The 25,649-nt window shown below is 56.7% G+C and overlaps 8 protein-coding genes across 8 annotated transcripts; 5 read left to right on the forward strand and 3 right to left on the reverse strand.

Annotated features, from left to right (window-relative positions):
- Positions 1-1,085: 1,085 nt before the first annotated feature.
- On the forward strand, positions 1,086-3,704 carry GANC (Neutral alpha-glucosidase C; the record flags this gene model as incomplete). The annotated part of the gene is made up of 1 exon (XM_037325742.1): positions 1,086-3,704. One exon carries the CDS (start codon positions 1,086-1,088, stop codon positions 3,702-3,704), a length of 2,619 nt encoding a protein of 872 aa, XP_037175251.1.
- A 1,339-nt stretch (positions 3,705-5,043) lies between these two features.
- nadA-0 (NADH-dependent flavin oxidoreductase nadA) lies at positions 5,044-7,885 on the forward strand (the record flags this gene model as incomplete). The annotated part of the gene is made up of 4 exons (XM_037325743.1): positions 5,044-6,206; positions 6,259-6,432; positions 7,054-7,122; positions 7,180-7,885. The coding sequence occupies 4 exons, from the start codon at positions 5,044-5,046 to the stop codon at positions 7,883-7,885; spliced, it is 2,112 nt and encodes a 703-aa protein (XP_037175682.1).
- A 1,438-nt stretch (positions 7,886-9,323) lies between these two features.
- On the forward strand, positions 9,324-10,055 carry CGCA056_v010497 (uncharacterized protein; the record flags this gene model as incomplete). Its single annotated transcript, XM_037325744.1, has 1 exon — positions 9,324-10,055. The coding sequence occupies one exon, from the start codon at positions 9,324-9,326 to the stop codon at positions 10,053-10,055; it is 732 nt and encodes a 243-aa protein (XP_037175178.1).
- A 3,281-nt stretch (positions 10,056-13,336) lies between these two features.
- GH6D (putative exoglucanase GH6D) lies at positions 13,337-14,602 on the forward strand (the record flags this gene model as incomplete). Its single annotated transcript, XM_037325745.1, has 2 exons — positions 13,337-14,144; positions 14,199-14,602. 2 exons carry the CDS (start codon positions 13,337-13,339, stop codon positions 14,600-14,602), a joined length of 1,212 nt encoding a protein of 403 aa, XP_037175113.1.
- A 2,457-nt stretch (positions 14,603-17,059) lies between these two features.
- cysK-0 (Cysteine synthase) lies at positions 17,060-19,033 on the reverse strand (the record flags this gene model as incomplete). Its single annotated transcript, XM_037325746.1, has 7 exons — positions 17,060-17,689; positions 17,743-18,106; positions 18,161-18,221; positions 18,273-18,363; positions 18,414-18,537; positions 18,600-18,789; positions 18,847-19,033. The coding sequence occupies 7 exons, from the start codon at positions 19,031-19,033 to the stop codon at positions 17,060-17,062; spliced, it is 1,647 nt and encodes a 548-aa protein (XP_037175107.1).
- A 659-nt stretch (positions 19,034-19,692) lies between these two features.
- fmpC-0 (Fumipyrrole biosynthesis protein C) lies at positions 19,693-21,725 on the forward strand (the record flags this gene model as incomplete). Its single annotated transcript, XM_037325747.1, has 2 exons — positions 19,693-19,741; positions 19,795-21,725. The coding sequence occupies 2 exons, from the start codon at positions 19,693-19,695 to the stop codon at positions 21,723-21,725; spliced, it is 1,980 nt and encodes a 659-aa protein (XP_037175365.1).
- Positions 21,726-21,776: 51 nt separating this feature from the next.
- freB-0 (Ferric/cupric reductase transmembrane component B) lies at positions 21,777-24,110 on the reverse strand (the record flags this gene model as incomplete). Its single annotated transcript, XM_037325748.1, has 1 exon — positions 21,777-24,110. The coding sequence occupies one exon, from the start codon at positions 24,108-24,110 to the stop codon at positions 21,777-21,779; it is 2,334 nt and encodes a 777-aa protein (XP_037175364.1).
- A 295-nt stretch (positions 24,111-24,405) lies between these two features.
- Positions 24,406-25,293, reverse strand: CGCA056_v010502 (putative methyltransferase; the record flags this gene model as incomplete). The annotated part of the gene is made up of 1 exon (XM_037325749.1): positions 24,406-25,293. One exon carries the CDS (start codon positions 25,291-25,293, stop codon positions 24,406-24,408), a length of 888 nt encoding a protein of 295 aa, XP_037175363.1.
- Positions 25,294-25,649: the final 356 nt, after the last annotated feature.

Raw genomic sequence — 25,649 nt, forward strand, 5'->3', positions numbered from 1 at the left:
AGTGGTTCGTTCCATGTTTTGGGTCGCTGCTCCCCCACCGCAACACGGGGCCCTTCTCCGCGCGGGGAAATGAGGGCGACTTTGGGGATGTCGGGGACCCCAGCTGGCCTTTTCATTGGTCCAACGTCGGGGGTGGGGGCCCTTTTGACATTTTGTGAGACAGCAGCGCTACGAGATGTCCCCTTCCCCAACGAACCGCCCAGCTTTTTGGTGAAAGCGTCGTGAGGAGCAGTGCGGGGGAAGAAGGATTGCCCATTAGAACGTAAGGTATTGAATACGTTCGTCTTGCAAGTAATCAAGGGATTGTCAGTGACGCAAAGAGCCAGAGCTGGGAAACGGTTTCCGGCGTGCGCTGCGAACCCCGAGACTAACCTAGGTAAGAAACAATTCCAAGCGCCCCCGACCAAAGCAAAGCCTTCACGAGCAAAGTGTCTCCGGTTTGTTCCCGCTCCTGTTCTCGTTAGCCCGCCGCCTTCCCGCCATCAGTCGAGAATGCCGCCCCCAATCAAGTACCCAGCCGACGTGCCGCCCCCATTCAGGAAAGCAGCCGCCGACACGACACTCCAAATCCACAATAATTGCGACGCGCCCCCACCGACGAGTCCGATTCTCGTTCCTGATACGGCCACAGCATGACTCTCCCCCCGCACACATCCCGGCCGTTCCCCTTGGGGAAGTGGGGTTCCGCGCGAAAAGTCGGGGGAGCCTTCTCCAATTACACCCCGCAATCCCGACACGACACTCTTCGGCCTGTCATTCTCACGAATCCAAACACCACGACGGCATCGTGCTCACCATCCGTCAACTCTAACCCTCCTTCGCCATACTGCCTCGTGTCGTCTCGGTCTCCATCCGACCCAGCGTCACAGAATGTCGGCCGACAGTCCCCGAGACCGGCCCAGACGCGTCGCCATTGCCGTCCCCCCAACGACCCCTCAATCGTCACGTAACTCCCCTCGATTCGCCAATGCGCGTGCACCACCCCACTACCCCTCCCCCTCCTCGACAATAAAAGCATCACGCACCAAGACATTGACGTCTGTCTCTGAGCTTGCAGCTTCTTGACCCAAACCACACGCTCCAAAATGCTCCTCCAAAACGAGAGAACACCAGTAAAGTACGCGCCGCAAGAGGCCGCACAGGGCGCCGCCCTCGCCCCGGCCTCGCTGCAGCTGCAGTCCTCCGACGCCGAGATCGAGCCGTTCACCTTCACATTCGAGGTCGTCCGCCCGAACGTCTTCCGCACCACCTACTCCTCCGCCTCGCGCCCGATCCCCCCCTTCGCCAGCGCCCAGCGCCCGAGTCCAGCCTCGTGCCCGAAGGACGTCGCCTCAACATCGGACAAGACCTCCCGCTCCTTCACAACCTCCGCCGCAAAGGCCTCCATCGAGTGGTCCAACGCGCCCATCCTGTCCATCGACCTCAAGGATGCCACCACCAAGAAACCCCTCCACCAGGACCTCCCCTTCCGTTCCTACTCAGCCGACGGCGCCGGCGTCGCTCACTACTCCGTCTGCAAGAAGGGCACCCTCCACGTCGGCCTCGGCGAGAAGGCCGCCCCCATGGACCTCTCCGGCCGCGGCTTCACCATCTCCGCCTCCGACACCTTCGGCTACGACGCCTACCGCACCGACCCGCTCTACAAGCACATCCCCCTCCTCATCAACGTCACCCAGGACGCCGGCGCCGTCGGCATCTTCTCCACCGCCCACTCCCGCTCCACGTGGTCCATCGGCTCCGAGCTCGACGGCATGTGGGGCGCCTACAAGGTCCATCGCCAGGCCCACGGCGGCCTCGAGGAGTACATCATCGTCGGCCAGACCGTCGCCGACGTCGTCCGCTCCTACGCCGAGCTCGTCGGCTTCCCCCTTCGCGTGCCCCGCTACATGATGGGCTACATCGGCGGCGGCATGAAGTACAGCATGGAGGACACCCCCCGCGCCCACGACTGCATCATGGGCTTCATCGCAAACTGCGAGAAGCACGACATCCCCTGCACCGCCTTCCAGATGAGCTCCGGCTACACCGTCGCCGAGGTCGAGCCCAAGACCCGCAACGTCTTCACCTGGAACCGCCACCGCTTCCCCGACCCGCGCGCCTTCACCAAGGAGGCCCACGCCCACGGCGTCCGCCTGCTCGCCAACATCAAGCCCTACGTCCTCGCCACCCACCCCGAGTACAAGAAGCTCTCCGAGGCCGGCGCCTTCTTCAAGGACCCCAAGACCGGCAGGACCGCCGTCACCCGCCTCTGGAGCGCCGGCGGCGGCGAGAGCGGCGAGGGCAGCCACATCGACTTCACCAGCAACGCCGGCTACCAGTGGTGGTACGACGGCGTCGTCGGCCTCAAGAAGGTCGGCATCGACGTCATGTGGAACGACAACAACGAGTACACCGTCCCCGACGACCAGTGGCAGTGCGCCCTCGAGAAGACCGACCTCGTCCCAATCCCCGCCGGCCTCGACCGCAAGGACGTCGGCATCTGGGGCCGCGCCATCCACACCGAGCTCATGGGCAAGGCCTCCCACGACGCCACCATCGAGGGCAAGCCCGACGAGCGGCCCCTCGTCCTCACCCGCAGCGCCACCGCCGGCACCATGAAGTACTGCGGCAGCTCCTGGTCCGGCGACAACGTCACCGCCTGGGCGTCCATGAAGGGCGGCAACTCCCTCGCCCTCAACGCCTCCTTCTCGCTCCTCCACTGCTACGGCCACGACATCGGCGGCTTCGAGGGCCCGCAGCCGACCCCCGAGCACCTCGTCCGCTGGATCCAGCTCGGCGTGCACTCGCCCCGCTTCGCCATCAACTGCTTCAAGACCTCGGACGAGGACAACCTCGTCGGCGGCGTCATCGAGCCGTGGATGTACCCCGCCGCGACCCCGACCATCCGCGCCGCCGTCAAGCGCCGCTACGAGCTCGTGCCCTACACCTACTCCCTCAACCTGCGCGCGCACGCCACCGCGGTGCCGCCGCAGCGCTGGACCGGCTGGGGCTACGAGGCCGACCCGGAGGTGTGGACGCCCGCCGTCAAGGCCGGCGACACGCAGTACTGGTTCGGCGACACGCTCCTCATCGGTGGCGTGTACGAGCCCGGCGCGGACTCCGCGAGGGTGTACCTCCCCAAGAAGGGCGGCGCCGCGCAGGATTTCGGGTTCCTCAACACGAACGCGCCGTACGAGCACTTTGCCGCGGGCGAGTGGCACACCGTGCTCGCGCCGTGGTACGCCTCCATCCCCGTCCTCGCGCGCATCGGCGGCGCCGTGCCGGTGGGCAAGCCGCTCCCGACAACGGCGGCGGCACAGGAGGACCCGGAGTTCCCCGGCACGGCGAAGGACGACTGGCGCGGGGTGGAGATCTTCCCGCCGCCGGTGCAGCGCGGCGACGGCACGGCGGAGAGCGTGTCCGAGGAGAACGTCAAGGGCGTCGTGTTTCAGGATGCGTGGTTTGAGGACGATGGTATCAGCCGCGAGCAGCCTGCTGAATACAAGTTCACCGTCACGTACGAGATTGTCAGCGACGATATTAAGGTTGCGGTGCGGGGCGAGGTTGTCGCGGGCGACGGGGCGAAGTGGAAGCCGTTGTGGGCTGAGAAGGGCGTCGACGTGGTGTTGCCCGTGGGCGAGGAGAGAGTTGTAAGTGGTGCGACGGAGAAGGCGCTGGATGCGAGGGGGAGGCGGGTGTGGAATGTGGCGGTCAAGTGGGCTTAGATATGTCGAGATTAAAATGTCAAAATTTGAAGTTTTTGGATCAAATCCGTCTGATGTATCTTTGAGCAAAAGTGCGTGCTATTTGGATCCCGCCAATGGATCTATGCCGGGATTTTCACGATGTTCTGCGCAAGACAGCAACTTGACCCGCTTCACCGCTTGCGACGTCCATAGAGGACCCGCAATGGATTTCGCACGAGATGCCGCGCCGATGGTTTAGTGGTAAAATTCTCCGTTGCCATCAAGCAGCGTCGGGGAGCCGGGGGTTCGATTCCCCCTCGGCGCATCTTTTTGCTCGTTCCTTCAATCGTGTGAATGCCTGTCTGTTTTCTGCACAAGTGCTGGCTGGCTGAAATGGATGGTTAGAGTCAATACCGTGCCTGCTGACTACACAGTTTATAAGGAATAATTGAAATTCGAGCAGACGCGTTTCGTGTCTCATTTCATTCTATCTATCCCGCTTTTTCCAGCGTCCATTGCTGAATAAAGAAGAGTCTTTGTTTTGCAGTGACAAATTGTTTCGTTGCAATGACATCAGCGCATCCATTTCTCAAAGAAAACGAGTACCTGAATCGCCAACTCGCCCATCACAGAAAGCAGTCAAGACCATAAAGAGATAAAACACACCGTAAGAGGAAGCCTCCTAAGGCGCATCAACTAAAATCCCGAGTGCATCGGCCGGATAGATCCCCGAGCCCGCGGTCGTCAGATTAGAAATCTCACGGGCGCGAAAGCTTGGTGCATCCCACTGCAGTCACTCACCGCAGGCAGCAACAGGGCCCCCCCCCACACCATGACGCACACGACTCCCCTCCAGTTCGCCAATCAGCATTCCAATTCCTCCGTTTGACGCCAGACTGCCGAGGCCCGATGCGATTCTGCAAGAGTCCAGCATCTCTACTCTCGATTCCACGGACGTCCACGGCAGATGTGGGTTCCTTTCAGTTCGGTGTTTGCTTCGCCTGAGCCAATGAGCAGCCCCGAGAAGCACCCTCCGAATGCCGAGCGGGCACGGCGCTAGGGCAGACGCTGCCGGGCCGCACTTCGCACCCGACCGCCGTCTAGAAGGGCCACCCCCGTCTGGTCTCCAACGCTAGAGAATGTAATGCTCTCATGGTGGCGTCGGAGGGGAGGGCGAAGATCCATTACAAAGCATCGTGGGCGGTTTCAAAGCATGGCACGTCAGTTGCTCCGCTCTGCCTCAGGGGATGTGGAATTAACTGGGCTTCCATCGCAGCTGGACATAAAACCTCCCAGACCGCTCATCCCCTCTCTCTCATGCTCCCGACTCTCTCTAGTCAAACTTAGACACGCATCGAAATTAGACTGTAATACCACAATGTCGCCGACACGATACCCCGCCGAGGCCGTCGACCCCTCCCCCCTCGCGGCGCCCCTCCCGCTGCCCTTCTCGGGCAAAACGGCCCCCAACCGCTTCCTCAAGGGCGCCATGACCGAGCGCCTCTCGACCTGGGACCCCGCCAACCCCTCCGCCCGCGGCGTCCCCACCCCGGAGCTCGTCAACGTCTACCGCCGCTGGGGCGAGGGCGGCTCCGGCCTCATCCTCACCGGCAACGTCATGATCGACTACGACCAGCTCGAGGCCGCCGGCAACCCCATCATCCCGCCCGCGGCGCCCTTCTCCGGCGAGCGCTTCGAGGGCTTCCGCAGCGTCGCCGAGGCCGCGAAGAAGCACGGCAGCCTGGTCCACGCGCAGCTGAGCCACCCCGGCCGCCAGGTCGCGAGCAACATCAATCCGCACCCCATCTCCGCGAGCGACGTGCAGCTCGAGGGCGAGGTGATGGGGATGACCTTCGGCAAGCCGCGCGCGATGGGCCCGGAGGACTTTGAGAAGGTGATTGGCGGGTTCGCGCACGCGGCGGAGTACTGCTACAAAGCTGGCTTCGACGGCGTGCAGCTGCACGGCGCGCACGGGTATCTGCTGGCGCAGTTCCTCTCGCCGACGACGAACAAGCGCACGGACAAGTACGGCGGGTCGCTCGCCAACCGCGCGCAGATTATTCTGGAGATTGCGGCTGCGATTCGTGAGCGCGTGACGGATCCCAGCTTCAGCATCGGGATCAAGGTCAACTCGGTCGAGTTCCAGGAGGGCGGGTTCTCGACGGAGGACTGCAGCGAGCTGTGCGCGCTGCTGGAGGAGCACAAGTTTGATTTTGTGGAGCTGTCGGGCGGCACGTACCAGTCGCTGGCGTTCGAGCACAAGCGCGAGTCGACGAAGAAGCGCGAGGCGTTCTTTTTGGAGTTTGCGGAGCAGATCGTGGGCAAGCTGAATAAGACAAGGGTGTATGTGACCGGCGGGCTGCGGACGGTGGGCGCGATGGTGAAGGCGCTGGAGACGGTGCACGGGGTGGGTCTGGCGCGGCCGGTGTGCAACGAGTTTGATCTGCCGAAGAAGATCATCGAGGGCAAGGCGGGGAGCTCGGTGAAGACGCTGCTTGGGGAGGATGATTTCGGGCTGACGAATATGTTGGCTGGCACGCAGTAAGTTTCTTCCGTCTGATTTGAGAAGATGGGATTGCTAATGAAGATGCAGGATCCGGCTGGTGGGCAAGGACAAGGAGCCGCTGGATGTCAGCCAGGACAAGTACAAGGAGGTGTTTGAGAAGTCGCTGCAGAAGTGGGCGCAGGGTATGGCGGAGAACAGTGATGGATCCAAGTATGGCTACATTGACATTGAGGGGACGACGCTGCAGCCCTTTGGTACGCCGTATGCGGCTGCTGTGTGAGGTTGATTTTTGATTTGGATGAATAAAAAGTCTAGAGTTACATAGACGAAGCGTATTGATAACGGCAATGAGATTCAATCAACTCGGTTTCTGGTTGATTAGGCTTGCTCCAGCCACAATGCGCTGCCACAACAGCCACACCATGACGCTGTGTGAAGTGTTGAATAAGTGTTGAAATGAAGTAGGTAAAAAGCTCACGAACAAAGCGAGAAGAAAAACCTCAAGCACAACTATCCAGAAGTTCCAAATTTTGTCAAATGCATCAGATCAAAGTCAATTCAGCATCTCATCATTCACCAGCTCGGTGTGCACGGCCCTCACCGAATCGATCAAGGTGAGCCCGGCGACCGAGGGGGCAGTGACGCTGGACCTCCCAAAAAAAGCCCCCGCCTCCCCCCGCTAATACGACCTGGTTGCCGCTGCCCCTTGGCCATCCCTGCCGTTTTCAGGGGGCTTCCCACGCCCGCCGCAGCTAAGTTCAGCTCCTGTCTGTCACCAACCCAATTTCTCGCTTTCATCCTAACTCTGACCTGCCATCCTTTCTCCTTCCCCCACCACCACCACCACCATCGCGACGCCCTTCGTTTTTCTCTTCCCGACAGCGATGCCTACGGTCACAACTTCCAACAGGAAACTTCCACAATCTTGCTAGACCGCTCCATCACAACCATGTACGCAATCTCCCACACCCGCCAGTGACGTAACATCAGCTAACCGCCACCCCCCAGGATCGAGCCCTCCCTCCGCGTCCGCCGCGCCATCACGGCCAACGACCCCCTCCTCGTCAAGCGCATCCTCAAATCCCACCCAGGCCTCCTCCACAACCCCGACCCCTCCCCGCTCGGCCTCTCCAACTCGAACCTCCACCTCGCCGCCTCCCTCGGCCACCTGCCCATCTGCCGCGTCCTCCTCGACGCCGGCCACGAAGACCCCGACCCGGCCCTCAACGAGTCGCACCAGACCGCCCTCATGCTCGCCGCCGCCGCCGGCCACACCGACGTCGTCCACTTCCTCTGCGAGCGCACCCCGCACGTCATCCTGCGCCGCGACATCCGCTGGCGCGACGCCATCATGGAGGCCTCCCGCGGCGGCCACGACACGGTGCTTCAGATCCTGCTGACCTACGTCCCTGGCGGCGCGCGCGACGCGGTGATGAGGGCGGATCTGGACGGCAACACGGCGCTGCACTTTGCGAGCGGGAACGGGAACTTGTTGGTGCTGAGGACGCTGCTGGCCGCGGGCGCGGATGCCGAGAGAAGGAACATGTGGAGCTGGACGGCGATGAGCTACAGCGCGACGGTGCAGGCGGAGGTGTACCTCAAGGGATTGGTCACGGAGGTGGAGAGGCGGAAGATGGTGCGGCGGGAGGTGGAGGAGCTGAAGAAAGCGGGCGGGGTGAGGGTTGTTGAGGAGGATGTCGAGGTGGAGGATTGAGCGGTGGTCACGGAGAGGATGTTTACACGAGCACGATGAGCTGGATGGGCTGAGGGCAGAGCGCAGCGGCGGTTTGGAGGACTGCTGAGAGCAACGCGGGAATGCCGGAGGCACCCCATGTCGACTGCGCCCCACCGTCGAAGCAGTCGACTTGTCCGACGGGTTCACGATTTGGAGGAGGCAGTTTCCTGCTACTGGTCACCACAACACCGCAGACTTGGAACCACTGGGAGATGGAAGAACGCCGGGCAGGCATTCGCCAGATTCGCAGGGCGTTCGAGAAAACGCAACTGCATCAACACGTTTGATGAAGATCGCGACTTCAGAGCGAGATTGCCAATCAAAGATGGCAAGGTGGAGACTTGGGAGCTCAGACGGGGACAGCTTCTTATTGGCGGACGGACAGGCCTCACCAGAAGGAATTTGGCGTCGGCGTCAGCCACAGAAGGAGCGCCACTTCACGCCACACCACCCAAGCATAGCAATACATCACAATCACCCAAACATGGACTCAGAGCGAATCTCATGCAAGTCGAGTTTGCGACTGAATTGTTGCGGACGGCTCAGTTGTGCACCTTGAAGGAAACGTCCAGTCGGAGTGATTCACCGACATGCACGTCAGCTGCGTATTCATCTCATTACAATACTGCCGAATCAAGCAGCGTACGGCATGTCACGCCCGCGAATGACCTTTGGTCTCATAGAGATCCAGCTTCCTCGTCACTCTCGATCACACATAGCGTTCTGGAAATCAATGATTCACTCACCCGGCTTTACCCCGAGACTGTTATAAATTTGTCGTCATCGGCTGCTTCTGTCGCAAACATGCCAGCATCAACATCACACAAAAGCCTCTTCTCCAGCTGCCCAGTTTCAGCTTTCAATCAACCTCATCACCTCATCATCTGTCACCGTGGCTTCCCAACACTCCTCCGAAGATGAGCCAGAGTACCTCCCGTACCCCGCAACCAAGTTGATCATCGGCCAGTACTACGTCTGCTCGCGCGATCCTCCGCACTGGGGCTGGCTCATCGTCGGGACTTTTTACGATCCAGACAACAACCCCGTCTGGAGCACCGAAATCTTTGCCTTTCAGCGCGACACACGCGGCGACCAGACAGATTCGCAATCAGTCTCGTCGTCTGACTCGGGTGAGTCACTGCCGTCCACGCAGACTTATTCACTGCTTGCTTGCAAACATATTTCTGTCTTATAAATTGCCAGCTTACACCCTCCACAGGCTCATCCGCAGAACAAGAATTGACTGGCCGGTTCTCCAACAGCCTCCGTTTCAACACTTCCGCTTCAACTCACAACCACCGCCTCTGGGATCCAACGCTCGCAGGACCTGTCCCCGGCCACTGGATCACGCAATACGACCCCCGCATCAACAACTGGGTAAACACCTGGCAACCGCACCACCACCCCGTCTGACACAATGTCGAACCCCGTCAACGGCCCTGACGCCGACGCCCGCCGTCCTCCTTGGGGCCCCAACACCGGCTACCAGCTCCCCCGCTACGGCGAGCCCTACATCCCCCACCCGGGCTGGACCTCCGCCTCCTACGGCTACCCCTACCAACCCTCCCAATACTACTACCAACCCCCGGCCTCGCCCTACCCCGGCGCGACATCCTACTCCTGGTCCACCCCCTCCGCACCCCCGCCCGGCGGCTACACAACCTACCCCCTCCAGCCCTCTGGCCAAGCCCACCCCTACGCGCGCACCACCACCTCCGGCCTCCCCGCGCTCGACCCGCGCAACCCGGCCGCGCACCTCTCCAACTCGACAGGCGGCACCGGCTGCGAGCCCGGGTACAACTACTTCTTTCCCGCCGCGCACACCAAGATCCACGTGTTCCGGAGCACCACGCCGCCGTGGCAGCTGCCGGCCAACGCGCGCATCCAGTTCGCGGCGTTCCACGTGCCCGTCAACACGCCCCTGGCGGAGCTTCTCAAGGGGTTTGGCGCGACGAACCCCGTGCCCAAGAAGAACAAGTGCTACGAGATCGTGCAGGCGGGCAACGGGAAGTGGTACAAGGGTTTGTGCTTTGCCGGGGACGATAAGGATATGATGAAGAAGTGTTTGAAGGATGTCGGGTGGGATGGGACGAGGACGGGGCAGCCGGGGGGAAAGCCGGTTGTTTGTCTTTGGGTTGTGAAGGATTAAGTGGTGGTGGTTGGTGGTGGTGGTGATATTTTCTCTGCCTTTTTTTGGGTTTGGTTTTGCTGCTGCGATTTGGGATCGGCGTTAGGGTGGGTCGGGAAGTGGTTTTTAGTTTCAGTTCCGAAAATCAAGCTTAATTACATGCATGTGTTTGTGTTTAACGTCCCACACCCACTTTTGGCCACCCCCCACATTTGGTCACCCCATTTTTGATGCCCTCACATTTATACACATCAACTTCAACCAATATTTATATGTATTATGATGCCACGACGATGCAACTTTCGCTGTCACTAGGGTTTTCAGACTCGCTGGATTCATCTGTGCTACTTTCAAGTTCGCCCGCCTCGATTTGAGCCCTCCGAATGGCCTCAATATCGGCAAACTTCGAATTTGGGCTCATTTTGACCTTCTTCCGTTTCCTGACCCTACTGGCATCAACCTCTGCTTGTAGTGCCTCAATTTTTCGTTGGGCTACTGCCAGTTGGTATGCCTTCTCATCAAAGCCCTTTTGAACCTTCCGAAAAAGCAGGCGCTGCGTATGCTCATCGGTATCCAGCTTACTGAACAGGCTGAACTGATCCTGAAGCTCATCCCTCTTCTTAGGGGTTAACCAAGGGACTGCTGATATATCTGCCGCCTATTTTTCGCTTGCTTTACCATCAGAGAGCCCTTTGCAGACCTGACCAGCTGGTTTGGCAGGGGTTAACATGTTCTCAAGCAGCAGAGGGCTCATGAGGGGTCTAGCCATACTGACAGGCCACAAACCAGTCTATTTCCAGCCACTAATAATATTCTTGCTTATCAGGGCTGCCTTACGCGCCTTGCCATAGCATATAACGAAATTTCTCTTGCCCACAACTATACCAGCATCCCATTCAGCCAGTAATCCAAGCTCCTTCTTATATAATGCCTTAAGGGGCCTAAAAACCAACTGATCAAGTGGCTGAAGGACGTGTGACGTATATACTAGTAAGAACAGCAAGTGTATCTTGTTCCTGGAGCATATATATATGAAAGAAGTAGTCTTATAGCTTCTATGACCATCTAAGATCAATAATCTGGCCTCTAAGGGGTCCCCTAGCTAGGTTAAAGGGATGAAGACCTCTGTTAACCACTTAACAGCTATAGAGTCTGAAGTCCACCCATTTTCTATAGCTTTAAACTTCCAGGATTCATATAGCGTCAGTTCAAGAGGGAACCACTGCTGCTCGACATTCTTACCCTTATATATAACAAGTGGAGGCAGTGCCTTGCTAGTTGCAGAGATACACTCGATCAGAGATGTCTAAGCATGCGATCCAGGCTGTTTCTTGCAGATAGAACAAGTTTCTGACAATCTAAGAACAAGCCCATTTGATCCTCTACCTTCTAGGATACCAGTCTCATCCATATTGTATCGATTGTAAGCCTTGATAGCCATGATCTCAGGTATGGCGAGGTGCTTGAACTATTGCCTGATTATATTAGTTGAAGCTCCATTAGTACGCTGGGAATCGATTGCTCTGCTTCTTTGGACCCTTACAGATGGGTTTCTCTTAATAAAAGACTGTACCCAGTTCTTTCCAAGAGGCTGGGAGTCTCCATGGATCTGTAGGATGCGTTCAGCAAAGTCCTTGAGTTGCTGATGGGTTGGAGGAAGGCCTAAGGCAGCCTAGATTCGAACCCATTCAGCCAGATGACTTTCCTGGGTTGGAGAAAGCCTTTGCAGATCAGAAAAGGCTATATCCCTTGCCTGATGACCCTTCATATGATTTTTCAGCGTCGATCGTGGTATACCCCATTCAAATGCAGCTTTTTTAACGCTAGTACCGTGTGCGATAGCTTCAAGAGCCTGGTTAATGTCATCTTCGGTATATTGAGGCATCTTGATCAAAAGAAGATATATACGAAAGATGAGGGCGATTGGATTAAAATTGGTGAAGTTGTGGAAGGTTGAAGTTGGTGGTCATCATGGCGGTGAGGCATTTTTGGGGTGGCCAAATGTGGGGGGTGGCCAAAAGTGGGTGTGGGACGTTAGTTCACAAAAGTCTATTCGAACTTTGTGAACTTTCGTCGTATGCTGAATTTTCGAGTCAGCAGTTCACGGAGTGGAATGAGGTACATCCTGACGGGGAAACGATGTGCGATGATTTCTGCGGTAAGCGAGATGACGCTGATGTTTGTTCCCACCACCTCGGTCGCGGAGGAAAGCCACACGTTCGCGTTTGCAGTTTACTGGCTGAGAAATCTGCGGATGATGAGTAGATGCCATGCGACGTTAGAAAAACGTGGCTAGGTCATTGTATGCGGAGAGTTTTGATCTTGTTGGCTGTCGAACATCGTGGCCAAGGTCTAAGCGTACCAGAGATCAGAGGCTTGGCGGGACGATCAACTGTTGATGCGGGGCTTGGGGATCGTGTGACGATAGTTGCGCTGTGATGTGCTTGGGGATGGTGTCTGCCAAGCATGTCACAGTTTATTCGAGTTCCAGCAATGGAGCTTCATTTCGACAGGGTTTCTTAGAAATGCTTGTCAGCCGCAAACAATGAGTCAACTTCATGGCACTTCTTCCACAACGAAATCCACAGAAAAGCGAATCTAGATGCTCAGCTCCCCTCCGCCCACAACCCGAACCACAGGATCACTGAAAGAAAAAGGGGCCGTCATCTCGCTGTTCAATTTCAAAAGTCACCCCCAACACGAGTATTCGCAAAAGGGACAAACACCAGTCCCCAATCATGACATAAGCCCGCAGTAAAAAAGGCGAGACCTTCCCATCCCACGACCCCAGGGCTCGGTACGCCTCCCGTAGCGCCTTGGCGCAAATCAATACTCGACGCCGAGCCCCGGGCCCGGCCGTGTGTGGATCCGCAAACTCCCAGAATCGGCCGCATCCGAGGGCGGCGGCGGTCCTGTAATTTTCTTAATCCGCCGACCCTGGTCCGGGCCAATCAGAGGACGCGCACTACCGGCTCCCACCTCACTTACACGCGAAAACCCACCTATGAACGGTTCAAGTCGGTCATCAATTCGAGCATAGGTCGGACTCACGCTGTCCCACGAGAAACCGTCTTGGCGATGACCCGCTGCAACTCTCGAAAATGGCTTCACTCGCCTACGCTCGACAGCCTTCATATGTATCTCGCCGTCAAGCGCACCCGAGTCCCTCGTTCTCTCGCATCCCTCCACCCGCCTTCTTTTCCTTCACTCTACCGGGAGAACTGACTGGCTCACGTTCTGCCCGTGCAACCTTTCACCCAGTCACTCATTACACCACACTCATTACACCACACTCATTACCCATGCCCTCCCTGACCTCATCCCTCCTCCTCGCCCTCGCGGCCACCACCCTCGCCCACCCCTCCCCCTCCCGCTCCAAAGCCGACCTCGACCCGGCCGTCTGGTCCTCCCTCGCCAACCACCACCCCGCCCCGCACGCCGCCGCGCGCAGCCTCCTCTCCCCGCAGACCCGCAACCGCCCGACCAAGCGCCAGTCCGGCTTCTCCCCGCCCTCCGCCCTGGCCGCGCCCCTCAAAGAAGTCTGGGCGCACTACGAGTCCACCTACGACGGCGCCGTCACGGGCAACAAGTACTGGGGCTGGGACCAGCTGGTAGCGACCAACGGCAGCCTCAACATCTGCGTGCGCTGTGACTCCTCCGCGACGGTGACGGCCGCGCAGCGCAGCAAGATCGCGAGCGCGTACGCGGCGCAGTACCAGAAGTGGTTCAAATGGCTGTACGGATACGACGGGTTCCCGTTTGCGAAGGTGGATGTGAATGTGGTTGCGTGGGCGGTCAAGGACGCGAGTCTGCTGGAGGGCAGCACCGATGGGCTGGACGTGTATACCACGTATAAAGATGGGGACGGCGTCCCGGCGTGCGCGACGGAGTGCGATCGCGCGGCGCATATTGATGGGGACTTCAGCGGGTGCAAGGCTGGGGCGGACCGGCGGTTCGAGCACAGCTTGTGGCTGACGGACGGGCTTGAGGGCGGGTTCGGGTATGATTGGGGACAGCAGATTGGGCGGGAGTACACGATTAACAACCTGGAGTCTGAGAGTATTCACATCTTGCTGCATGAGATGGGACACACCTTCGGTCTGGATGATTGTGAGTCTTTTCGAACTTCAAAGATGGTTGCTTGCTGACTGACGCGAAAAATAGTCTACGACTGGACCCCGACCGGCATGTCCAACTTCATCATGCTCGCGGGCTCCTCCATGGAGATCACCGACTTTGACGGATGGATGTATCGTAACTGGTGGTACGAGCTCTCGCGCAGCCGCGGCTGGACGAAGGCCTCCTCCGCGACGACGCCTGCCGCCACTGCTTCCGCTTCTGCTTCTGCGTCTGCTGCGCCCGCCGTCAAGGAGGATGCGGCGGAAGAGGTCTCTGAGCCCGTTGCGTCGGCTACTTCCGTCGCTGCCCCCGCTGCCACCGCCACCACTGAGTCTGCCTCGGCTGCGAAGTGGGCCCAGTGCGGCGGCGCGGGGTACACCGGCCCCACTGCCTGCGCGGCCAGGTCGACGTGCACTAAGTCGAGCGAGTGGTATTCTCAGTGCTTGTAGATACGATTTGGACTTTGATCGAGAATCTGGGGAGGTTTGTGGAAGTGTTTCGGGGGGCGAGACGGTGTTGCTGATTCGGCGCAGGGTGCGGGCCGCGTGCGTTTTCTATTCGTTATATTTATTCTCTTCGGACTTGTACCTTATATTTTACCTCATACTTCTAAATAAGAAACGGACATTCTTAATCCACGGTTTTGTCTTTGGGCAATTGTCTCGCAGAAAGCTGAGTTCTGTGTGTGCGCGGCTTGCGCCCATAGTTCTCATTCGATCTGCATTCCCATCGGCGAGAACGTGTGAGTTTTCATTCGCACACCACATGAAGATGATTTTCTTATTTAATCCTGTTTCGCTTGATTCATGTCCATAGGCCAGCTTGATTGACAACCATTTCGTCTCAATTGCATCCAGTGTAGTTGGAAACCCATCCGCTCGACATCCAATCAGACCACTCCAACCCTTCAGCTGCCCCTCCCGTTGCCAGTGCAACCGACGCGTCGGCCCCAGATTGAATCCCTCCATGTGTGGCGAGGCACTGAGGCGCACCAAGACAGGGGTGATCAGCCTGTGGTGGGCCGCCATCCTCAAAAAGGAACTCCGACAGCAGTGACTTCACTGTACGTAAGGTACCTGAACGGGCACCCTCAGGGGGGGAGGGCGTGGGCGGCGATCAGGGGCAGCACCCTTGAACGGGGCGTGCGACTGTGTGGGGCATCCCTGGTTTAGCGCAGACAGGGAATGTTACAGGGGATGGTACACAGTGGAGCTTGGGAGATCGGGTGGTGTCGGTGGGGATGCGGGACGAGCATGGGTAATAAGCTTATTTCTGAGCTTGTTCGAACCCCTGGCGCCGGTCTCGGATGTGGCGCGACAGAGGTGGAGATCGGCACGAGCTTGGTTTGACGACATGCGGTCCCCGTGTAAGTCGTTTTATGTGCAGGAAGAAACTTTAAGGAGACAACTGCGAGTTGAAAGACATGCTGATTAATGAAATACATATGGAATTCTGTGCAATGTGTAGCTCTCAGGCCCCCAGTGCAATGTAGGTTGCTCAACCTCATAACGACTCGATGGAGGAAGCCCCGACCGCAACCGCCGATGCTGAGTGACTAGGTTTCGCTGAGATTGAAATAGTCACCCCATGGAGCGAACGGGATGACGCGAACTTTCTTAACCAACAAATTATAATGTATGATGCTGGCTGAGGGATAGTTTATAAAGAGCAATGCATCTTAGTAATCAAGTCATAATCAGCGGTCAGGGAGTTCGAAACCGATACTCAACAGATGAAAGCCTTTGGAATGTGCTATCATACTTGCTGCACTTAATATGTATAGTTAAGGGCGCGAAAAAGAGCAATACCTTCTTTCTGAGTAGACCATGTTTGGTGCCACATTTTGGCTTAGGGTTAGGGTACGGGTTAGGGTAAATGCCTTGCTATACCGCGTCACCTTTCTTCTCCCCTTCCTGTATCATAGTAAAAGATACATGCAGACTCCCCATGCCTAAGTATGTTATATCTGAGCTGTTTATGATTTAGATCTACCTGTGTCCTCCTGCCCATATCAACCCTTTAGTGCTTGTACAGCGCCCACATCCTTCAACGGACTCTCACCGGACTCTCAACGGACTCTCAGCGCAACGACCGATACTACTGCGGGCCTTGCGTACGTTTTCGTGAATGCGCATAGACGATGGGAACTTAGAGAAGGTATTGCTGATGTAGCGCTAATGCCCTAACGCAGCCGATCTCACAGGTGATAGCGCATAATTAGAGAGCCTACGACATTTTCACCGCGTAAAACATAAATTATACGATGTCAAATCCTCTATCGCACACCACGAAGCTTCATTCGAACATTATTTAGAGTCAGCCGCCAAAGGCATAGTCGCAATGCTCCAACGATCTGGGATATCTAGTTTGGTCAGGTCTGGCGTCCTCGATTGAAGTATATAAGAACCTACTCCTGTCGTTACAACAGAACCCGTACCTATGAAAGATTGTGTAATCCTACTGATATTGGTCTGCAAGAATACCAGCAAGTAGATGCTGGAACCGTCATTTGATGATTATGCATAAAGAGTATGTTAAGCATATTTCTTAAACACATTCCTACGTGGAACCTGTATTTGTGACGATTTAGCAAGAAAAACAACCCAATTAAATGCTGTGGTTAAGCTCTACCGGCCGCTTTGAAGACTAGCACTATTGATTGAGCGGTAGAACGACGGACTGTGAAGCCGAGAGTCTGATCTTAAGTCGAAACTTGTCCACCTTTCGAGAGACAGGACAAGCTTAGCAACCTCTGTATAAGGACTGAGCCCACAAAGCTGAAACCTCCGAAGTAAATTAGAAGCATAAGTACACCCCAGTGGAATTCAACGTAAAACCTTCACTAGGCGACAGCCGCTCCAAAGACCGCACTCCCCACGACTAGGGTTAGGGTTGGGGTTACATCTTCAAGCTAGCTTCGGACGTTCCAGCTCAGGCCAGAGTGCTTCCATACCACCATCAATGCTGAAGGCCTCAAAGTTAAGAGCACGAAGTGCTGAGGATGCAAGTTTGCCTGCGTCGCCATTGTAACAAACACATACAACAGCCTTCTGACTTTCTCTCGCAGCACGCAGCCACTCAGCAACAAGAGGTGCGGCAACTGCTTCTTGAATCTGCACGCATATCATGTGAACAGATCTCGCATCTCCAAAAAGGTCACCGTCAGCCAGATCTGGCGCCATACCGACCAAGGGTACCGAGGACGAACCCGGTATATGTCGAGCCTTGAACGCGGACGGGCTACGGAGGTCCAGGACCAAGATTGATGGTGAGATCACGCTGCGGGAATGGCGCGAGCAGCAGTCGACGTCGACATGGTGCTTTTCTGGGAAGATGAGGTTAATGATGAAGGAAATCCAGGAGCGAGCCTTCGGTGGCACTCGAACCGGGACATCCTCAACTGTTTCGATGCTGACTTCGAGAGCATCTTTCTGGCATGAGTGCGGTTCTGCTGTGCCAAAGATGACGCCGGCCGCTTTCCGCGCATCCAAGATCCATCTCTCATCATGTCGATTTTGATCGCATTGCAAGAGTATCTGTGATGCTCATGTTAGCCAGACAACACAGGTACTCTGCGATTGGGACGAACCTCGTTCTCAATCGGTGGAAACTCGTCAGCCCCAAGCTTTTGATGGTAGATTGGCAGGTACTGGTACGGGAGATCGCTGCAAGTGAAGACGCATGAGATCTCTCCTGTTTGCCCGTCTCTCAGCTGTACCAGGCTGTTGGTATGCTTCAGCATGGAGATGTACTCTAGTAGTCCGTGAAGTGCCTCCCCTGACGACGGGCCACAGATGAGTCCTTCTCGGGAGAGGCGCATGGACATGCGGTACGAGTCAACTGATGAAACTTCGATGCGACTGTCGACTGTGCCTTGCCATGGAAAGCCGGAGGTATGGAAGCCGTGGAAGTGCCTGGGTCCAGGCGTCGGGTCCCCGAATTTGTTGAAGACGCTTGCTGATCGTTAGTTTCCGGAGCTAAGTCATCACATGCATACGTAGACTAACCCAAGGACCTTGACTGATGGCTTGCGGGACTTGAGGTATACTCCCGTGCCCGTAATTACGCCTGATAATCTATTTGTCAACTGAAAGAGAATATAGCATCGGCTGACCTCACCTCCGGTACCGACAGTGGAACAAAAGATATTGATTTGAGGCAGCTGTTTGAAAATTTGAGGGCCTGTCCACTCCTCATGAGCTTTCCAATTCTTCTCACTCGTCAGCTCTTGGATTCTACTACAAAGCCAGGAGGTCGTACGTTGGAATTGTCATACTGCCCGGGGTACACCATATTCTCGTCTTGCGCCGCCCGCTTCCGGAGCCTGCACATGATGCCTGTGGGATCAGTGGGTTCTTGCTGTGCTAGGCCACCATAGAGACACCTGAAAAGATTCCACGTCAGAGAAAGGCTTCTCGCCCCCTGTCTCTTGAAATGGGAACTCACGGTCTGATACCAAAGAAACGAAGCAGATTCAGCGACTCTGGCGGCTTTTTGTTCGTAACATAGGCGTCCACATCTTCATTTCCCCAGAGCACCCTTGAAATGATGCCGAGAGACAGCACAGTCGACCCAGAGCTTGCCTCGACAATCTTCCTATCGTGGGCGTGCGGCTTTTCTCGCAGCATTTTCAGAGCTATGAATGCCGCGCGTCATGCTTTGGTCACAGGAGGATTTGGAAGAGAAAACGCACCAGGCAGAGACTTGACATTCTGCGCAGGCAGACAGGTGAGCATTTTTGCGTACATCCTGACTCCATCTTCTCGGAAAGGGTTTAAACGGTCTGGAATCTCAACGAGAGGCAGAGGGGGGTTCTTGTCGGGGTCGAAATAGTCGATGACTGAATTCGGTCCGCTGAAGACATTGTCCTGGACAGACATTTTCCAACATGAATAAAATCGGCTTTATTACGGCGTCACCTGGGTATCAGGAGACAGGAAAGGAACTGTGTACAATCATTTACCATAAAATCAAGCTACATTCGTCCAGACATCTCAGTCTCATGTACGGCAGCCGCGGCTATCATCGCGAGACCAGATCCTCCAGCGGCTTACATGGTGCAATCTTCACTAACTCGAACAGGATGGAGGTACGACGTTCGGCATGCAGCCTCGGCTTTCCCTGATGCAACAGTGCAGCACAGTGCCAAGAGCCAAGACCCCGTCTAGAAGTCTCGGCGGTTCCAATCTTACCCAGAACCAATTACTAAACTTGCTCAATGAGCTGAGAATCTTCAGCCCCGCGAAGCGAAGCTGCACGACCTAGGGCTCATGAGCCAAAAGAACTTGCTCATTCACGGATCTTACAGCTCCTTTGGCGTACACGTGCCGAACCTTACTTGACCCCTGGTCCCGATGGGATGGTCTGAGACCGGGGTGAGTCATTTGTTAGGTGTCTTATGAGGGTGTACCGGCTGCTGTCGATGGAAAGCCGGAAAAGAAGTTTATTAGGTCGCAATCTCGGTCATCTCTTCACGCCGTCGCGGAATCGTTGCTTTTGCTGCAAGTCGGTGGCGCTTCAGGCACACCTTACGAACCAAATGACCAGCCTTGGGTGGAGTTTAATGCTCAGGGGAGATGATGGGCAAGGTGAGCAACATTTTCTGGGCTTGGTTGTCACTCCGAACTAACATCGAGGTCAGACGTGACGCTGCAAGCCGTTCAGCCAAGCTCAGGAACTGCCGCTACGCACGACAGACAGAGCTATTGGCATTTCGATCTTGTGCTCACAGCTCGACAAGAGCCTGGCCAGCAGAACTTCATAGTCGACCAGGATGAGACCAATGTCGCCGCTGATCTACTACAAAGCCTCGTCAAACAAGATCTCTCCCAAGCTACGTTCCTGAGGCTACTCTTCTCAACGGACGCTGGTACCATCATCAGACCGGACTTCCTCTCCTACAGACTCCATGGCCTTGAGGTCGCTCAAAAGATTACGAGTTTCCTCGCCCCATTGCACTCCGTAGCATCAACAAGCCCAGATCAAGCAATCAATGTCACCACAAAAGAGGACTTCCTCTCCCTGCTCCGAAGCTCAGTCGGCGGCGTCATCGCGCGCGCCACCGACCCAAAGGACACATTCCAAGCCCTCCGCGCCCGTCTAGACGATGAGTTCACTAAGAGACTCTCCATACCCTGGACGGTCCCACAGAAACTCACACAAAAGCGCGTTTTCTGGGTCCAAGGCCGCGCCAACATCGAAGCAAGCCGGCAGTTCTACCAAGCTGCCTGCGCCCTCGGCATCACCCTCGTTGTCCTCGACGAGCTGGGGCATTGGCTTGAAGACGACGCCGGCCCGCACGCGCACTACCGCGAGGCCTTCCTCCCCGTCAGCATCGCTGCAGACGACGGCCTCACCCAGCGCGTTGTTGATGCCGTGCGCGCGTATCCGCATCCAGTCAATGGCATCGTGTGTATTAGTGACGTGCGGTTGCCTCTCGTCGCGCGTGCGTGTGAGATTTTGGGACTGCCCACGTCCAGTTCTGCAGCATATTTGAGGGCGGGAAATAAGGGTGTCTCGCGGGAGATTGAAGCCGCTGCGTGTGGAGAGGAAGATGGATTTGTGCTGCAAACAGCGGAAGAGCTCGACGCAATAATGACAGAGAAGGTGAAAGGACTGAAATATCCCCTCATTGTCAAGCCTTGCACCGGTTGGAATAGCGACTGCGTAGTCAAAGTACGCGACGAGGGCGAGCTGCGGGCTGCTGTGAAGCGCGCATCGGATCGACACGCCACATCTGCGGCACGGAGCACGAGCGTGGTGATCGAGCCGTACATCGATGGACCAGAGATTGACGCAAACTTTGTTGTGTTGAACGGAGAAGTGCTCTTCTGTGATGTGACGGATGATTTCCCCTGCTCCGCCGACATTCCAGGGATGGACCGAACCAGAGCTGCAAACTTCATGGAGACACTCATGGACGTGCCCTCTGCGCTGCCTGTCGAGGAGAGAGCCATGATGCGGGACTCACTGGCCAAAAGCATCGCGCGTCTTGGGTTCGAGTCCGGCGTGTTCCACTGCGAGGCCAGGGTCCGCGGGTCGCGGGCGTACTATGCCGTCGACCCTGATGACGGGGTCCTAGATCTGCGCATACGGCAAGATGTATCTGCTGAAGCTCTGTCTTGCTATTTGCACGAGGTTAACGCCCGCCCGCCGGGGTACATCAACTGCGTGGCGGCTCTGCTCGCACATGGCGTCGATTACTACGCCATACGGCTGCTGCTCAGTCTCGGCTCGGAGGAAGATGCACGAGTGCGGGCGCTTTCAAAGCCTTTTCTGCGTGGCGTCCCTCAGTACACATTGGGCATCTCAGTACTCGCTCCTACTAAGGCAGGAGTTATGGGGTCTGATGATGCGGTGAAGGAGTTCCTCGAGGCGAACTCTGATATTGAGCGCCATGTTGTGCATTATCAGACTGTGAAAGAGAAGGGTGAAGTGGTACAGGGGCCGGAGTCGAGTGAGCTGTGGTGCGTCGGGTACGTGATCATTGCGAGCAGGAAGGGAAGAAAAGAGTGTCTGAGATTGGATCGTGAGATTAGAGAGCGGTTTACGTACAAACTCGTGGACAAATGAAGTCCTTCGGGAATCAAAAATGGAAAGGTCTTCTGTAAATATAAACTGTGTCTACCAAGCAAACGCTTCGTCCACCAAAACATAAGGCCTGCTCCTTGAGTCGTTCCTCGTGATTTCAACAATCTTACTGCGGACATCATCCGCCATGCTGGGCGGGCCACAGACAACAACAGCCAGCGCACCACCAGAGACAGCAGTCATCTCCCTAGTGAGGGTGGCATCTAACTTCAGTCTCTCCCCGACGCTCGCTTCAACCTTGACACTGCTTGGGAGGCTGTGAAGGGCTGGTGCTAGAGCCGTGATAAGGCCTTGGTGGCGACTGGACCAGAAGAGCGACGTGCTACCCGCAGCAGGGCGGTTGCGGACAAAGGGAAGGCACGCAGTAATTCCGACGCCGCCGGCGATGCAGATCATATCGGTGCAGTGGGCGATTTGTGCCGAGACGTGGCCTGAATGTTCGTAGGGGCCCTCGAGAAGGACACGAATGCGGGTAGAAGCGGATGCCTTGGCAGCTAGCGCACGCGTCATGCCACTGCGGGTGCGAGAGTAAAAGACTGTAGTGTCTGCGCGCCCTCGTGCGGGTGTTGTGACTGTGTTTGGTTGGGCGTTGATGCCCTTTTCGGGGTCAGCTTCGACCGTCGGGGATTCGGCCTCGGTCTTGTCATCCCTGATCGGAGTCGAGACTGGAGATTCCGGAGTCCTCGACTCAGTAATGGCCTCGTTCAGACCGGAATATGCCACAGAAAATGGATGTGTCTCCCAGAAACGCCAGCTGAGGGTAGGAAAGCCGAGGTAGACTACCCCGCCATCGAGGCGTTTCCCCTCCACCTCGATGCGGATGTATTCACCATCGACATCATCAACCGTGGTGATGGTGGCCCATCTCAAACCCTGCCAAAAAGTGCGGACAAGACGGAAGAGCCGGTCGGCGCCCCAGATCCCGCCGGCGACGAAGATCCAGATCTCGTAGCCCCAGTTGTACTCGTAGACGTACCAGATATGGTAGTAATACCCGACGATGAAGAGGATCGACAAAACGACGTGAGAAGCGAGGAAGAGCTCGTAGAAGCGCTGGCGCACCCACAACAGCGAGAAGGGCAGGATGGCGCTGACGGCGACGGTACCGACGATGCCCCAGATCCAGTACTGACGGGCAAGCTCGGCCTCGTAGGTGCCTTGAAGGATGTAGTTGGCGAGGAGCATGAAGGAGTGGACGATGGTGTGGAAGATGGCCCAGTAGGCTAGCCAGCGGTGGAGCAGTAAGTAAGTACTGTAGCTCCAGTCTGTCAGATAAAGCAGGACATTGTTGCGGGCGGCGAATAGAAACAGCGCTACAAAGTTGCCCATGGCCATTACACCGGCACGATTGCCGATGATGCTGATGCTCTGCATCTTCAGAGATGTGAAGCTGGCCTGTGGCTGGTGAATGGTGTATGGGCCGAGCCAGAGGATGATGTTGAGGAAGCTCAGTACGAAGATGTACAATGCCTGGCCACGGGTTGGGATGTTGCCGATCCCGGCGACAGGCTCGCGATGACGGCGACCGAAGGCGGCGGGATGAATCAGCAAAGTCTGCCAGTACGTCCATGCAAAGTTCTTTGTGAAACCTGGAATGAAGCGGAGCGCCGAGAGGGCGACTGGGAGGAGGACGGCGACCAGAGTGATGACGATAGTGACAGTCGAGTGGCCTGCCTCGTTTGTCTCAAAGTCGTGCATGTAGTTCCACTGAAGCTGCCACTCAGTGGGACCGACAAAGCTGGTGGTATTGAGAGGCTTGGAACCGCCTGCTGCCTTGGGGAGGGGGCTGGAGACATTGAAAACTGTCAGGGCGTCGGCTGAGTCCATTGCCATGTCTCCATGGCGGACCGCAAGTCGTACTGGAGGAGCTCTGCGGTGGTTGGTGTGTCCTCCACTGTCGGAGCCTGAAGACGAAGAGTTGGTGTTTTGAGCAGCCTTTGATTCTTCCTCGCGCGCAGCAGCCAGAGCCTCCTGGTATGACATGGTAGGAGTGTATTTGTAGTTGCCTATTGTACCGGTCCCGAGATGGGATGCCCAATAGTCTTCCAGCTTGGCCATCGGTGGGTTCTCGCTCAGTGGGCAGTAGGTGTCGATGCAGAGAGCCATAGTGAGCAGAAAGACGTGATCCGAGACGAAGCATTTCGGCGGCGTCGAGACTGGATTGTGGGCTGTACCGTGGTTCGCGCTTGAGTCGACGGGCGTGCAGGCGAGAGTTTGCTTTCTGATGACATTGCGGCAAGCGAAGGAACAGGTCGGGTCGTAGAGTGTTTTGCCCCAGCCGATGAGGCCGGTGCCGTCGGCATGGACGCCGATGGCATACAGGGCTACTGCAAGACCTGATGCAAACAGACGTGATACGGGCGCCATCTCGTTGCACGCAAGTTTGTTGGTGTTGAAGAGGAGGGTGCTGCAAGGCGGAATGTGGAATGCGAACAAGGCAGATGCGAGAAGTGTTATATACCAGCGTGGAGCTTGCCATCGAATGATACCGACATGGGGGTCTGCAGGCCTGGAATGGCTTGGCCAACGCCACAAGAGCAAGTTTTCCCGGGCATCACATGTTGGCCCTGGTACTATGCAGCCAAACACGGGGTTTTGATTTGATATTTGTGTTGGCTCTATCGCTTATTACAATTCTTGCGCATGTATTGACATTTAATCTCTAGGCGAAAGTGTTTGTTGGACCGGTCTCATCATCCCCATCCAGCCGACAGATGATTTCGGTGCATATCAACAGTCTCCAAGCATCCTCGGCGTCAATAAACCGCTGCATATTCGCACGGAGCACATCAATCTGCTCCGCTGTGTACCCAAACTTGGTCGCCGCCCGACGATACTCAGAGTTCTCGTCAGCAAGAATATCCAGCATGGACCCTGCGTATGCACACCTCTCTTCGGGCGTGATATTCGACAGCACGCTCGCCGACGCCGTGATCTGATCCCTTCGGAACCCGGCTTCCAGCGCCTTGTGGATCAGCCGGCGCCCCGTCTGCGTCTCCAGCCCGTTCATCCTGTAAATGCGCTCCTGCAGCTCCGCGTTCTCGGGACACGGCGGCCACAGCACCTGCGACTGCGTATCCCCGTCGCGACACGCCACGATGCCGCCCTTGGGCTTCGCGAGTAGCCGCATCTGCCTCAGGACGGGGGCGTTCTCGGGGATGCAGATGAGCGTGGTGTGTTCATGGACGACGTCGAACTTGGCCTCCATCTCCGCGGGCGTGAGAAACGTCTCGGGGCGGAGTATGTCGCCCTGGCGGAACTCCACGCGTGTGCCTGGGGCGAGGGCCTCGACGCTGGCCTGGTTGCGCTCCGTCACCTCGGCGCTCTGGTCGACGCCAATGATTATGGCCTGGGGGAAGTGCCGCGCCAGGTCGAGGGTGATGCTACCTGGGCCGCAGCCGACGTCCAGGAGGGAGAAGGTGGGCGGCAGCGACTTCAGCGTCGGGAGGAGGTACTGCAGACATGTCGAGACGTTCCGTAGCTCGAACAGCTTGATGGTACCCTGCTTGAACCCAATGTGGTACGTAGATGATTGGTCACTCGACGCCATGGCTGCTTGTCTTGTCTGTCCCGGCGTTCGTTGTCATTCATTTTGGTTCCATCTTAATAAGTACATCACTGAGCCTTCTCTCGTCGGCCTAGATGGCTGGTGAGCAATTTGTCTTTGGAGTTGGACGTGGTATTTTCCGGAGTCTCGTCGCCCGTTGGCGCCTCCTTCTACATTCGGCCTTCCGTGAGCATGTTTGAGGTTGTTTATTCCTTTTGGTCGCTTGGCGTCTCCTTGGCAAGTGTTGGCATTTCCTTGGCATCAGCCTATGCACAGTACGATTAACACGGAGACAGACCGCCCCTGATGCAACATGAACCAATCTGAAGCCGAGTTCAGAAACGCCGGGCTTGGTAGCA

The sequence above is a fragment of the Colletotrichum aenigma genome, assembly GCF_013390185.1.
Source record: "Colletotrichum aenigma strain Cg56 chromosome Unknown KSG_Cg56_contig07, whole genome shotgun sequence".
Classification (NCBI taxonomy): Eukaryota; Fungi; Ascomycota; class Sordariomycetes; order Glomerellales; family Glomerellaceae; genus Colletotrichum; species Colletotrichum aenigma.